At 39.1% G+C, this 15,931-nt stretch overlaps 1 protein-coding gene across 1 annotated transcript in view; it reads right to left on the reverse strand.

The window, feature by feature from the left end:
• Window positions 1-650: 650 nt before the first annotated feature.
• The window catches only part of ccdc85al (coiled-coil domain containing 85A, like), a 31,402-nt gene continuing 16,121 nt past the window's right edge, over window positions 651-15,931 (reverse strand). The window contains exons 3-4 of the mRNA XM_074688734.1: window positions 4,662-4,719; window positions 651-1,726 (exon numbers count right to left, since the gene is read on the reverse strand). Of these exons, the coding sequence (XP_074544835.1) occupies window positions 1,708-1,726; window positions 4,662-4,719 (77 nt within the window). The 3' untranslated portion in view covers window positions 651-1,707. The remainder of the gene's footprint in view (window positions 1,727-4,661; window positions 4,720-15,931) is intronic.

Consider the following 15,931-nt stretch of genomic DNA (forward strand, 5'->3'; position numbering starts at 1 on the left):
ACACACACAGACACACACACACACACACACACACACACACACACACACACACACACACACACACACACACACACACACACACACACACACACACACACACACACACACACACACACACACACACACACACACACACACACACACACACACACACAGAGCAGAGTGGGATATTTTCAGTAGTGCAGCAGATGTTAAAGCATAAATGGATTTCTCCTGCTGGGCAGGATGTGAGGGGACCTGACGGTAGGAAGAGGAAGGAAAACTAACTGATACATTTCCAGAGCCTTAACAGGATATTATTTTCACTTTGACCCTATTGTCTCATTGTCCAACAGGATGATGGAACATGTTCAGGGTTGATTTGCTGAGGTATGGTTGTTGTTTTTTTCTAGAGCTGGATAACTAAACGTCATTGAAATCCCAGTATCTTTCCTTTTTCTTTTCTTCTGGAAAACAATTTGTTCTTTTGCTGTTGCTGCTCTTGTGTAACACATATTTATTATTTCCTAACATTAAAAGAAGCTGTTCAACATGTCTCAAGAAATCTTTGACTGCAAAGTCAAAGGTCAACACACACTCACTCTTAATCTCCTTAAGCTCACAGAAAAAAACATGAACAAGTGATGTACTTTTACATAAAGAAGTCTGTTTATTATTTGATATATATCATATGCATCTTCATATAATAGTTCTAATACCAGTAAGTCAAAAATAATAATCATATTATATTTATATAGATATATAGAAAACTAATCCAATAATCTACTTTTTTACTTGGACTGTAAAAAAGAACTTTGAGAAACGTATAGTCTTGACCCCAGCTTCAGTATAGGCGCTTTAAGGGAGCAAAGATAAAGAAAACAAAAAATACACCTGAACATTGCATCTTATAGAACTAGAACATCTGTCAGCAGCTAGTTATGTCGACCATCTTGGTTTAAGACACAGGAAGAGGTTTTTTTTTCACTTTGCTAAAACATCTTTGACAAATATGGTTTCTGTTTTGTTAGTTCACTTGAAATGGCAGAAAAGGTTGAAGACAACGGCAATCATGTGATCGGCTGGATTTAGAGATCAAGAGACAGAACATTAGATTACAGCAGTCTCACTTCACACTTTGAAGATGATGGATATCTCTGGATGATGAGAATAGGAGAAGAGTGGAAAAAAGAGGAATGGAAATGGGAGAAAGGGGGAAGAGGATAGGAAATTAATGAGGGTTTGGATTAGCAGGGTGTAGAAAGTTCCATTTCTGTGCTTCTCCACCGACGAGCTTCATTTGTAAACAGAGGGCAGCAGCACAAACACTGCAGAGTCCTCTCCCATCCTCTTCTCCCCGCATACCTCTCTGTCTCTGAGTGCTTTCAGGTAGGTAGCCATGTCATATTTGGCAGGAAGAGATATCCGCTCTGGTCCCTCTGACTGCAGCAGTCTGCAGAAGTTAACAAACCACACTTAAAGCATCCCCGCTCCACCCACACCCACCCCCACCCCCTTAACTCTCAAACTCTCGATATGTTGATATGAAAACATGGAGGCAGGCTGTTTCAGGGCTTCGGACACAGACGATCCAAAAACGACGGACCGATCTAGAGCCATGGAGGGGAGAGTCCAGGGACCCTCGAGGCGCTCCAGGCCAGGGACACAGCATGGCTGTTCTGCTGCGACCCCCCGTCTTGTTAAGGAGATTAGCTGCTCGAGTTGGGGTCAAGAGGAGGCGTCAAAGCTGTAGAGTAAAATAGAAAATTTTTTTAAAGGTGCACGAGAAAGATTTAGAAAGTAAACTGCTGTCACACTCATAGTACTAGATACAGTTAGAAAAACACTACAGGATATCTACTGGTTTACTTACTGTACTGTCTTATGACACATATACCATTATCATAGGTAAGGCACTTGAATAAAGGCCGTGTAATTTTTGAGTAACTTATATGACTTTATTGGGTTTTCTATAGATATCAGAACACGGCTGATGTTTATTCTAGATGTAACATTCAAGAGGGTTTTACTGTCTCCCTGTCTCTTTAAGACTCCTCGCGCCACAAACCCCTTCTCTCTGATTGGCCAGCCCTCTGGGGGCCTGTCAGGACAGAGCTATGGGCAGACCTTGGTGCTTGAGGCCCCTCTCTCCAATGTCTAAAACCAGTAAGGAGAAGGATCCTTATATGATGACTTCATCGTTCAACCAAGTTTTGTGAAGATCTCGTACGGACATTTAGGTAACAAGGAGTTAGACCAATGAAGGGCTTTCTTTAACATATAGCAGGTGAAATTTGAACACATTTAGTTTGCGCATCCTGGATTGTTACTTTATATCCATGTTTGAAATACCAGAAAGTACAACACCTTCTCTTTAAACTGTATTATATTGGGCATCATGACAGGACTCATACTCAACACCTGGAGGTAACAGTTTAAAGATTTTATTCTTGGCATTTATCATTGGAAATGGTTTTCATCTTTAAAACAGACAATGATAACAAAGGAAATGTTTAGCAAAATGCAGAATGTAGAAATTGAAAAAAAAACACTAGTTTGGTTGCCTGACAGTAGCCACACTAACAAGACTGCCTTTCACATCTGGTGAAATTTTTTGTTTACTTTTTACTGGTCTCATGAGCCGATGCATCAACAGATGCCATTTACTTGAAAGTGCCATTAATCCGCCCATCATATCAATCTGTCTCTTCTCGAAACCAAAAAGGAATGAATTAATCAAACAAGAAAAGCACTCAGAGAGCACAGACCTCCACCAAGTGTATTGTGATTGTCACCAACACTTTAGTCCTACTTTAATGTTATACTCCCTTTCAGCAGACGTCTGTCTAGTGCAGGTTTGTACAATAATTTGTTACCTGACAGTGTTAAAAATTATGATGACCCAGTACATATTTCATATTCTGGATCTTAGTATCCAGAATATTTCCAGGATCTGGATTGTACTTTCACATCTGTCAGAATTTATGGTGACTTTGTCTTGTTTTGTTTAGCAAAGCAATCCGACCATTTATCATGGCGTTATAAACACATATGGTGAAAACGACCCTATCTCACAATGATAAAGAATCCTTTAAAAAAATCCTGGATCCAGACGGTGATCTGGATCACCTCCAAAATGTAATCACCCCTTCCTTATTCCATTTTGAACATTTCCTGAAAATTTCATCCAGATCCGTCTGTGACTTTTTGAGTTATGTTGTTCACAGACAAACAAATGGACAAACTTTCCCAAAAACATAACCTCCTTGGCGGAGGTAAAAATCAAATGAGTTAAACTGCCATGAATCTACACTGAAACCTGGAAAATAAGCCAGCATCTGATTCCAGCACGAATAAAGAATTAAGTCTTGAAGCTGATTCTCTCTTTAAAAAAAAAAAAAAAAAAAAAAGAAAAGCTCCATAAATATGAGAGCTGACAAGTTGATATCAGAAGGTCAGGTAAGGGTCCTTCTGTATTACCTATTTGGATCTTTTGGTATGGATGAGTTCAATGATAACCAGATACAGATGTTAGGTGTCGGATGCTGGATAAAGAAGATAGCAACAAAGTTCAAGAGAAAGAGAGCAGCTTGATAACCTCCAACAGATGAACAGATAAGATGGAAACTGATCCACAGACACAGGAGTAGAGTCAATGACAGAGTCAGTTTTAGTGACAAAGGCATTTACTGCAGTGTTTTATGTTTCTCATCAGTGAAAGATCTTTTTTTTTTTTTCCCACCTGCATCTGCGGGTGCCTCAGCAGAGAGCCAGGGGACCTGACTTCACACTGCACTGTTAGCATATACTTGTGGCCTGCCAGTAAATCTTCTACAGGCATACAGTACACTTTCTTCTTCCTCTCGCCTCACCTTACTCACTGATATTTACAGTATCTATGGAGCCAATGGGCTGAGTGAGGGGCATGTGGAGAAGAAGGATGAGGTGAGAAGACTGAGCAGTCAAAAAGGAGAGAGACTCCACAGTTACACCATCGGTCCAAATACATGTGAGAATGGACCATGTTTGAGAACATAGGCAGTAGCATGATCTCTGTTGTGTGGCAGGAGTGGCTAGAGAGGGGGTGTGACTGCTCTCTGGGGGCAGGTATGTCTTGTCTTGCCATCATTAAATATTAACAGAGCCATCTTGCCCTCCCACTGGGTCTGATTGAAGTGGTGGGATACACACAGGGACAGGATAGGGTCACCTCTAACTCTGTAGTCCGTCTGTAAACCCATTGTGATTACACTTGGGCCAGACTAAGCATGCAAACACATTATTCATCTGGAGTCTGTGCACTGGACCGACTCAGGGACCAACCCTGCAGTGATACGAGATCACACCCAAATTTAGGTCAGACATATTGCATTCATCATGTAATGATTAGCAAGAAGCCAAAAGGAACATTTTCAGTCACTATTTTATACTCAGAGACCTCAGCCTGTTCTTCTAAGAGTTAATACCCTCACAGAAAGCTGTTGGATGTAAATATGTGTCCATGCTCAGCTAAATGGCTACACTGTACAGTGAAAGAGAATAATGGGAGCTAATTACAGGATTACAGGCCTTCCTGGAAAGAACACAAAGTGACCTTCAATGGCTGTCATTCTTTTTTCAGAGATTCTAATTAACACAGAAGAGGTTTCTGAAGGAGAGACACAGCAGACAAGGGCTCTTACCTGTCCCATAGCTTGACATTTCTACAGTTGTTGGTGCAGCAGCCAGCTGATATCAAAGCTGTAAAAGAAAGAACAGGAAACAGGATTTAAATGTTTGTTTCACAGTGGGAGGAGCACCAAATGATTAGAGCTGATGTGTTAAGGTGGTCAAACAATGGAAAATGACTCAGGTATGGAACTGTGGTCAAGAGGTGATTAGCAATAACATCCCCTCCCCAATACTGTGTGTAAAGAGTTCGCTCACTCTGCCCGAGACCTGCAGGAAATTAATGTTTCCCAAAAAAACACACAATATGATGATCTCCAAAATTCAGGAATATTGGATGGCAGGTTTGTTAAACTTTGGACAGCTCTACGCTGGCTGTTTCTTTGCTCGTATCTTTTTGCCAAAGCAAACTGATCACCTCCTGGCTCACGCTTATTATTATCATATCAGCAGAACCAGCATTCTCTTTAAACTTTTGGAAAGTTAACCTTATGTTTGTACTGTTTTTTTTTGTATTTCACTTCCTGTACTATACTTAACTCTTTTACATCTTCTAAAGCATTTTCAACTGTGTTTTCCCTCAACAAAATTAAAGCTGAATGAAATGATCTGAGTCAATATACTAAGGATAAGTAGATAACAGAAGCAGATTCATAGACATGAAATAATGAGATTTAGTTTAGTAAAGAGTGGAACAAGCAGAGCTGATGGGTGAGTCGAGTCCACCTGTTTTTGACTACAGTGAAAGTTATTTGGCGATGGATCAGACTTAAAGTAATGGGTTTTTTTCTTCAGCTATCATTGAGGCACATGTGGGAGAAGTTCACTTAGACGCAGAAGATTGCCCAGGCCGTTACAGAAACATGTCAGCACGTTGATTAGGGATGGGAGTTGATGAGATTTTGTCCATACCAATGCCTTTATCGATTCTGCTTATTGATCTGATTCTTTATCGATTCCTTTATCATTTCCTGTTGTAAATTTTCTTGGTACAAAAAGTAGCTTTACAGGTTTTCTGTGTCAACAACATATAATTGAGTTTATACTGTAAGTGAATAAAATGTAATTGGTCCCTGAGTCTGGATATTTCTGGGCAAAATTAAACAGAAACAGGTAAAAATTTCACACAATGTGATGTTGATGTACTGTGTTGTAATATATTAATAATTCAAGTAGGCCATCTAGTGTCTCAAAGAGGTTATAGCAATGTTTTAAGTTAATTGGAAGCTTTCCGTAGTTATGAAGTCAGCCATGAGCCTTTCAGTTGCCTGCTAGCTTTTGACTTTTAACATTCTCAGTATTATTTTTTTTTTTTACAAAGAGTTGATGTGATATGTTTCTGTGATGAAAGTTGAAATTCTATTCTGAAGCTGAAGTTATGCTGATGTGTGCTAACTGCTAGCATATCAATGCAGTTTCACATATATGTTAGCATCAAGCTTGCACTATTTTGTTATTTTGGTAAATAAGGTGATTTATACCATTTCTAATTTACTGAATATGAATCTCCTGAGAGAGAGTAATAAACATTTCTTTATGAAGTCTGTTCTTCTGTAAAACTTCAAGCTGAAAATCCTGAATCAGAGTTTTCTTGGGAAATGTTATCTAACTGCTAAGCTAAGATAGCTGCAGCAGGCTAGTTGACATAAGGCCCGGTGGCTCCAGAACAATGTAAAGAACTGATAAGGGAATCGTTAGGCACAAAGGCTAACAATATCGATGGATTGAAACATTTCTCATCAATTCTCAACAGAAACCGGTTTTCGATTCCCATCCCCAACTTTGATGACTGCTGTCACACAAAACTTATCAGTTTAATTTACGATATTAATCTAATGAGCAGAGGTCAAGTGTCTGTTGTTAGAGTCAGGTTACAAAGAGTAAGTTAAAGGAATAAATTGTTAAATTGCAGTTGTGACTTGTTTCTTCAGAGTTCAATCATCCAATTCACCACACAAGAGTCAAAAGCAGAATAAGCTGTTTGACACTGGCAGAAAGTGGCACAACCCAAATATTCAGCTCTGCTGCTCATCCCAGAAATGCACACCTGACAAATATGGCACCGTTTAAAATGAACATAAAAAGGCTTTCCAACTTTGCAAGATTTAGTGCCAAGAATCATTCTTACAGCAAAAAAAAAAGAAATCTACCAAACACAAATTGCCAGCAGTAAGTGTATAAAGGACCACCTCAACTCCTCTTTGCCTCCTGCCGTGCTGACCAAAAGTGAGGTTGAGTCAGTATTTGGCAACAGGCTTCAAAACTCTGCTACATTCATGTTTTATACAGATTCAAGGGGTTAACGTCAGTGCAGTGAAGCTTACATAATGAAGTTAGTAATGTCTTAGCTTACTTCATTTTACAAGTAGCTTGCAACAACTGCCAGACATTAACAGTCAAAAGGGCTTCAGGATTATGGCATCATCTATTTCTATTCTGTCACAGAGCAGCATTTACAACCTTTCTACATTCTTCTCTTGTCCGGTTCAATTTGGGACTGCAAGTGATGCAAATGAAGCGTCAACAGTATGGCTGAATAACAAACATTTTTGACACCAAAAGGGAGAGTGGCGTAACTTGATTTCTCTATGTTCGCATGAATACAAATTAAAACGATTTTTTGGAGGGTGATTTGCGGCTTACTTATTCACTCAAGTCTGGATGTTCTGTAAACTCATTTGTATGGAGAGTAACACTCTTACCAAAAGGACAGCTAGCTATTAGCTTTCTGTTTTCAATGAAGGAAGAAAACTGTTTTTTGGGGTGGCCAGGCATGGTAAGTATTTGGGGCCTCACTCAAATCTAGGGGTGTATCTCTATTAATCACATTTACTTTCTTTTTTAATTTCTGGCATAAAATATTATTTTTAACTCTGGAAGTTAATTCAACAGAGTGGCATCGTTCAATTCTGTTAAACTTACAGAGTGGCTGCTGTGCTTTTCCATGTATTAAACATGAGATAAAGTACTGGATGTCAATACTTCATGTGGGCAAATTTTTAAACAGCTACATATTCATATGTTGCAGAAAACTCTGGATGTCGGAAAACTTTTCAAAACACTTTGTTCCACATAATACCATGAGATCTTTGTGAAATCTTTGACAGAGACCTGCTGTAATCACAAGGTCATTATATAAGGATCTCCTAACTCATGACACGTTTGACATGTTGAGGAGCGGGCCCCAAACACAAAGGTCTGCTTATGGTTCTACCCCACAGAGGCCTCCAGAGGGCCGACCAATCAGATGGAAGGGGGTTTGTGGAGTGGGGTACCTTAAAGATGCAGCAGCTACATCAAAATGTTTCAGACAGAAGCTGGAATAAGGTTGTTCTAAAACAGTGAATCACAATCTGAGGTTGCGTCGGGGGTGGGCAGGACTTTGACTGATCTGAGGCTAAGAGGTTATCAAAATTACATTTGTGCATGTTAAATCGAAAAGAATCATGATAACACAAAATGTGGTGATCAAAAGTCTGTGTAAAGCCATTTAGAAACACATTTATAAATATGATGCTATTTAGTAACCTCACCTCTGTAACCTCTGAAACTCTGAGGCCAGCGCAGCGTGATCGACCTCATAATGGGGACAGACTCGTCTGACGCTGTTGTCGTTTCACCAAGAGTTTTTTTCTGTTTCCTTTGGTGGTTGCAACATTATTTTTTCAAACTCTCTGTCCACTATAAAGAATGTGCCCATCTGTGTGTGTGAGTGAGTGAGTGAGCAAGTGTTTGTGTGTCAGTGTGCGTTGGTGCAGAACTCTGCTGTAGGCGTTTCAGAGAGCAGAGGAGAAATGTGAATGAGTGACCATGGAGAGACAGAAATGACATCCAGTCACGTAAACAAGATGAATAACGTAAAGCTATTTAGTCTGTTGAATAAAAGAACAAGGTATAGAGCTGATCCCTAGGAGAGGTAACTTTAAAATACTTCTGCTGTGATTTGACACAATATGGAAAATAAAACTGATGTTAAGATGTTTTGATCTCATGGTCTGATTAAAAGATAAATCATAAGAAATTTGAATTTAAAATGCCCCTGCCATTTTTATCTGTGTAATTCATACAAAGAAAAGAACAAAGAAAAACATCACTATTTATAAAAACAAAGAAAAATTGTACAAAAAAATATATAACTCATGCCCGTTTTTAACATTTAAGATTTGTTAATGGTCACTTAATTTTGGTGCATGTGTATCTGCGTGGGGTTGCCAAGTTGCCATCTTTTACGGTTATTTATCGTCTCTGTACTTTTTTGTGATCCTCCCTGAAAAGTGCTTTATAAATAAAGGTGGTTTTGAGAGTTTGGAGTTTCTAACAACAATTAAGGAGGAAGGAAAAGAAACTTCTGGTCCAAGTATTTGTCAAGTGTTGTTTGAGAATCTGCTGCCTTCACCAGATGTTGAGAAGTGTTGATTTAGTGCACACAGCTCTATGTGTAAGACATCACAGTATCACACTCAAAGTTACTTTCTTTAAACTCCAAAGCTTTTTTTCTCTGTTTTGAGAACCCTGACCAAAGGCTCCTGAGCTTAAATGTTGCTGTTAGATCAAACAGGGTTAGTTTAAAGTGGTTTCGAAGTCTACACACAATATTTACCCTCAAACCGCCTGGCTGTGTGAGCACATCTACTCACATCTGGTTCATTATTGAGGTGAAAAACTACCTCTACCTTTAGAGGTCTGATCTTTAAAATATGTACCCGTCTTTACCTCCTTTGCCCTTCACAAAGTCTTTTATCCTCCCCCTCCTTGATATCTCTCTTTCTCTCCTCACTAACGGTTCCCTCCCTATGAGCCCATAATCATGTTTTCAGCACATTTCCTCTCCTTGGCGCGCTAACATCTCTCATTAAAGATTCATAACGCTCTTGTGACCGCCGAGTTTTCGTTAGAGATTCCAGAAGCCACCTCCACGAAGTTCCCCGCCCCTTCCTTCACTCTGTTTATCTTCACGTGGGGAGGGGTGTGTGTGGCAAGAGGGCACAGAAATAAAACCTCTTTAGAGAGTTGGGGGATGCAGCAGTGGGCTGCAGGGTATTTTTATTTGGAGGTCAGGGTGTGTGGAGTTGAATTGATTTCACGGCTAATGCAAAGCTCATAGAGCGGTTAGAGAGTGGCATACTCATGATTCTATCTCACATCACATGTACACACAAACGAAAACAAACACACAGAAAGTCTGCAGGAAGTGGATCTGCTGGATGCTGCAGAGTATTTCAGTGGAGAACTTTGTCTGGACATGCTCTGAAAAATTTTGCAGAGTGTACTACTCCACCTCACTATGATAGAAAGCTCAAGAGCAGAAAGTGGAAACAGCTTTGCATGGTCCTCAGGTGGCATTAATGCAACAATCATAGTTCGTTTTTCAATGAGGTCCATACCAGAAAGGTGCAAAGCCATATGGGAGGTTTAAGTTAGCTTTTATTTTTCTGTCTTATCTCCCATGTTTTGTCAGCTTTTATTTTGAAGTGTTATTCTCTGGGTTGTCTTGAGTTTTACTTCCTGTCCTTGTGCTGTCTACGTCTTGCTGATTGCTTGTCCCGCCCTGATTGTTTCCAGCTACTCCTCCTTACCCCATGTGTATGAGTGTCACAGTCGTCCCTTGTCCTGTGCCAGTTTGTTTTGCCTTGTCTCCTCATTTCTGTGCCTCCCAGTTCATGTCTTTGGTTTTCTAGCTAAGTGTGCTCAAGATCTCGTGTTTCTTTGTTTATCCTCATAGATTAGATTTTTCGAACCTTGCTGTGTTTTTGGGTTTATTCCTGTAGATTGGATTTTTCCAACTGAGCTGTGAAATTTTTTGTTCCTAGCAGATTAGGATTTTCAAGCCTTTACTGTGACCTTTTGTTGTTTTTGTTAGATTAGATATTTTAGCTCTGCTGCAGTTTTTAAATTGGACTTTATTCTTTTGTTTACTTAAATAATATTTCTTGTTACATTATTTTCCTGTGAGTTTCATGTTTGGGGCCTTACACTGAGCCTTGTCACTTTCTATAAAGAAAGTGTTAGCGCTAACGACAAGACTCTGTTTCCCATGAGCTCTTGCTCCTCACTGTTGTGAGGACATGACTCTTAACAAACAGTGTGTTGTTGTGAAGCAGATGAAAGGAGATTAAATCTTCTGTAGAACACTAGCTTTTGTTGTTCAGGACAACTTTTTACCAGATACAACACGACGGGGTATAGTATTTAGCAACAGTTACGTAGAGCTATTGTTTGAAAGTGTCAACAAGCAAGTTTTACAAACTCAGTTTGTACCGTAGTTTGGTAGCTGGCTATATTTAGCGCTACTCACAGCCCGGGACGCTGTCCTGTAATGTCAGTGAATCCTGGTCAAGTTCTGCCAGTGCTTATCTACCCACTCCAGGGTTGATGTCACAGTCACACTTTGACGTGCCGTAAATCAATCCTGTCCTGTCAGGAATCTGAGAAATAGCATTCAGAAATAAGCCATTATGGTGCCGATAATCTCATTTTAAATTGTGGATTATGACCATGCATATATCTAGAAGAGAGACTTTTTCAAGATCACTTAGAAAGTCCCCACAGTCCCTTTAGGACAACAGTTAGGACAAGTGTGGGTAAAGTAGTGGCTCTGAGTTGTCTGAAAGGTGGGTTTGGGTAGTGTTTGTCACAGGACTAAAAGTTTGCCTGAACTCCATCAGTGTCTGGATGGATCAAAAGTTGGGTCTGAAGCAGTAGTTTAAATAGGACAACCTTCTGATTTAAAACATCTTCTTTAGCACGATGCCCATGAATTTATAGTTTATGGTCAAACATATGGCCTGTGGTCCAAAAATGGCCCGCCAGAGGGTCCAATTCAGCCCATGGGATGACTTTGTAAAGTATACAATACATTATGGAAGAGTTTGGTTTGTTGGAACCCCTTTGTTCATGTACTGCCCTTACTTTAGTATATTTTTATGGGGTTTATGAAGCTCTTTTATGGATACATTTAATACATTTATAAAGAAGGGGGAAAACCTAGACACCTCCTACTTCCCTTCCTACTAAAGTGTTTGTATGGTTAGGTGTCAGTGAATATAAATTTTAAATAATTTCTTGATCTTGAAAATTTGTTTCGGTCATAAAGTACAGTAGTCTTTTGTTTGGTTCCAGATATCTGTAGCCAAATGTTTTGTTCCTTTGTAGATACACAGTGACATGTAACTTATATGATAAACAGTATGCTTTTGTAATTGCACATTTTTCACTTCACAAAGATTTTTGTTTAAATATACTTCACAGAATATAACCATTTCCCAAATTCACCTTTTTTGTCATAACAAAGGGTAAATTTGGAAAAGTATTTGTATGGCCTATTATGTGATGATTCTACCATTCCACATACATACTTGTTCAGCCCACTGGATTAGTTAACTAGTAGTTAATCTACTTGGCAGTGAATGTAACATATTTAGATGTATTTATTTTCCTCTGTATCCGTTACAATCAATATTTGTGTTGTGGTTTTGTGCCTCCTGACCTTAACTTTTAACAGAAGGTTCTCTGTCCTCACTTTGTTATTGTGAATATCAGCAAGCTGAAGCTGTTACGTGCTTCAGTCTGAAACCTGGCTGTGATCTTCAAGGTATATGTGGTCCATAAGGAGCCTTATAAAACAAAACAAAACAAAAAAAAGCAAACAAAAAAACAACAACAACATCAGTCTAAAGCAATTTTCATGGTTCACCTGAAAAAGTTTTAGAATGTGTTTAATTTGTTCCAACACACACTTTTGTCAGGACTGTAAGTTTAAAATTGATTCAGGCATATAACTTGTACAAGATGTGTTGTATGTTATTTTTTACGAAAAACATACGTCAGCAAGGTCTTCTTCCTATCATGTCTGATGAAGGTTTGTCTCTGTTGCACATTACTTCGGCTGGGACACACTGATTAGATACATTCCTGATATTCTTGTCTCTTTGTATTATTTTTCACGACAGCACAGGAAGGCTCAGAGCACACCCAACAAGAAGTGAATACTTTAGAAATATTTTTGGTAAAGGAGTGACAGCTTGAAAAAGGGTGGAAACCAGGGAGATTTGTGTATATGTTCAGAGTAACTCCACCCTGGTATGAGGAATCAGCTGCTCCAGCACAAGAACAATAAACTCTCTCAAAAAACGTATGTTGTCTCAAGGTCAACTAGGGCACACACACACACAAGTCACAAGCCCACAGATTAGTATCATGTGATGAGCAGTCCTGTTAACACAGCCAACAGGTTCAGAAACCCAGAACCCTCTAAAAGTGAACTTCATTAATGTTGAATAAAATGGTCTCTTTCTAAAAGCAGCCCAGTATTTGAGCTCTGAAGAAGAGTAACAGAGTGTGAAAACATACAACACACTTTGCCAGTGTTTGCTGATTTAGTTATGGGCAGGAAGTTAACACCAAAATTGGATTTCACAGGATGTGAGCGATGTGTGAAGGGAAGGAGGCTCTGTGAGGGTCAGAGCACGAGTATATAGATAATGTGATTACGCTAGAATAATGTGGGGCCTACGCTCCCTTAAATTCCACCACAAGGCTCCAGTGAAGAGCTCACAAAGAGATCTGTTAGATTGGCTTGGGATACACAGCTCCCACACTGAATAAATCACTACCCTGGATGAGGGACTCTTCCTCCTCGCCAGACGGATACCTATTATTAACTCCATATAACCCATTACCTTACAGTTCATGTAAGAGAATAAATCAGGGCTTTTTAAAGGTGCTTTTAGGAGATAAATTAAAAAAAAGTTTCATCTAAGGGGGCTAGAATCCAAGAAATATAGAAACACAGGCTCCAAAAGACAAATATGTGGCACTTTCATATGACTGATACAAGTGATGAAGTTCTCATTGATTTCTGAATCAAGGCAGTAAACAGAAGAAGTGGCTCCCCTCAGCGCTCCTGATCTCTCAATCTGCTTTGATCTGTCACCCTCCCCTTCTCTCTCCGTCTTCTCTCAACTTACAAGATCAATGCAAGGTAATTTCACATGGCCGTTCCCTCAGATCTCCTAAAAATCAGCCACATAAATTATTCAGACTGGCTGGGCAGGAAAGCCTGTGGAGATGCACGGCAGATCAGTGACCTTCCGTTTAGCTAGCAGTCAGTCAGACAATCAGAGAGACAGCCAGTCAGTCAGCGAGTGAGGCTGCCTGGCAGGAGAGCTACTTGTCTTGATGTCCCTTGGGCAGCCGCAGTGCTGTTATATGCAACTCTGGAGCATGAGGGCAACTTCTGAATGCATAATGCAGAGATTATGAGTGCCCACAGCACAAACAGAGAGAGGAAACACAATGCAGGATATTTACGGAGTCAAGTCAGTGTTTGGTCTGTGGCTAACAGCGTCTCATGGAGAAGGCACAGACTTGTGAGGCAAAACTTCCAGTCGATACCACTTCAAGTCTGAGGAATTTCATCTCTTTGCTCAGTGACTGGAGCACCGGCATGCTGAGTGACTTCACTGGAAGTGTCAGTCAATGTTAGAGGGACTTCTCTGGCCTGGCTGGCTTAGTTTGAATCATTATTCTCCTATGAACTGTTGGAAATCCGCACAGTCTTTCACAGAGGTCAGAACAATGTGATAGGTCTTAAATGGAAGTAAATGGTCAGTTTGACTTCTTATATCATGTCCTAATTTAAATTTATTTAGGATTGCCCCTTGAGATGCAGCATCTCTTTTTCGAGGTCCCAACAAAAAACACATAAGTACACATAAGCATACATAACAATAATACACAAACACAAAATGTACATTACAGCAATACACAAAGCACTGCTCTACAAGTTCCACAGCGCCCACACCCACTCCCTTCACTCCTCCCACCCCATCACCACTTCACAATAAATAAAAAAAATATAATAATTAAAAAAATAATAACAATAATAATATATGAATTTAAGAAAATAAATAATACAAAATAAAATAAAAATAAATAAATAAATAATAATACTACTAAATATATATATATATATATATATATATATATATATATATATATATATATATATATATATATATATATATATACATACATACATATATATATATATATATATACATACATATATATATATATATATATATATATATATATATATATATAAAGAAATAAATAAGAAATAAATTAAAATAAGATAAAAATAATAAGTGAATGAAATCTTTATGGGCGATAGTGACTATAGTATCAATGGTTCTACTTTTAGGATATTCACTGCCCTCTTTTCTCAGGATGAGATGGCAGATAACATTTGCAAACCCTTAAAACCCTGCCTATTTTATGCTCCACCTCTGTTCTACCTTGGTGTTTGTGTAAAAGCTGTTGAAGCATAACTGTGGAGTGGCACAGTGATAATAGAATCGGCCCATAAGTGTCTTTTAAAAGACAGCTAAGCATTAAATTTAGACACATGATAATAGAGCCATTGTTGTAGCAGAACTCTCTCTACTGTGACAAATGATCCACTAATAAGTACAAAGATTCACAGCTCCATACATCCATTCAAAAACACGAGTCTGTCTACACTTGATTTTTGCTACAGTTATGTCATGTGTGGTACCCATAGACTGTAAAAAAAATGGATGTCATCTTGCTCAGCTCGAAGAGAGGTTGTCACGAAAACTGCTCCCCCTGGTGACTGGCTGCAGTATAGGTTAAAAAAAAATCCAGCTCTCCAGTCATTCCAGATGGGCTGTGGTCAAACTTTTAAAAATACCTCTACCTCATAGAAATGTTTCTCACGTTCAATTGCTGTGGTGATTTGAAGAAATTATTAAGCTGCCTTGTATTCAATCCCTTTTCATTCTGAAGCTTTGTTTTCATTAGTTATAAGAGGTTAAAAACGAGGCTCGGCAGCTGCCGTTCTCGTGTATTTTTTGGGGAGACTGTAAAATATGTCAGGAGGTAGAGTCAAGAAATGATTAGACTCTCGAAAAAAAAAAAAAAAAAAATTCTCACCTAGCTCCACTCAGATTCTCCCAGAATCCCTCACAGTCTCTACTGCACAGACTCTGGCTGCACAACAGCTCCCAATGGCTGCACCTGTGACGGGGGTATTTTAGCTTCAAAACCGCTCAATGGTAAATGGCGGGGCCACGCTGTCCACTCTATATACAGTCTATGGGCTGGAGACACACAAGGTATGAGTTCACCTCATGGAATTTATAATTGATTGTTGGTCGAATCAACAGTCAAATTGATCAAAAAGTGCCATACAAAAATCCAAAAATGAATGCACAAATGGATCAGTTTAACCAGGTGCCATCGAGTAAACTCAAACATTTGT

This window comes from Halichoeres trimaculatus, unplaced genomic scaffold (genome assembly GCF_033239565.1).
Source record: "Halichoeres trimaculatus isolate MK-OKI-2021-1 unplaced genomic scaffold, fHalTri1.1 fHalTri1_scaffold_2, whole genome shotgun sequence".
Classification (NCBI taxonomy): domain Eukaryota; kingdom Metazoa; phylum Chordata; class Actinopteri; order Labriformes; family Labridae; genus Halichoeres; species Halichoeres trimaculatus.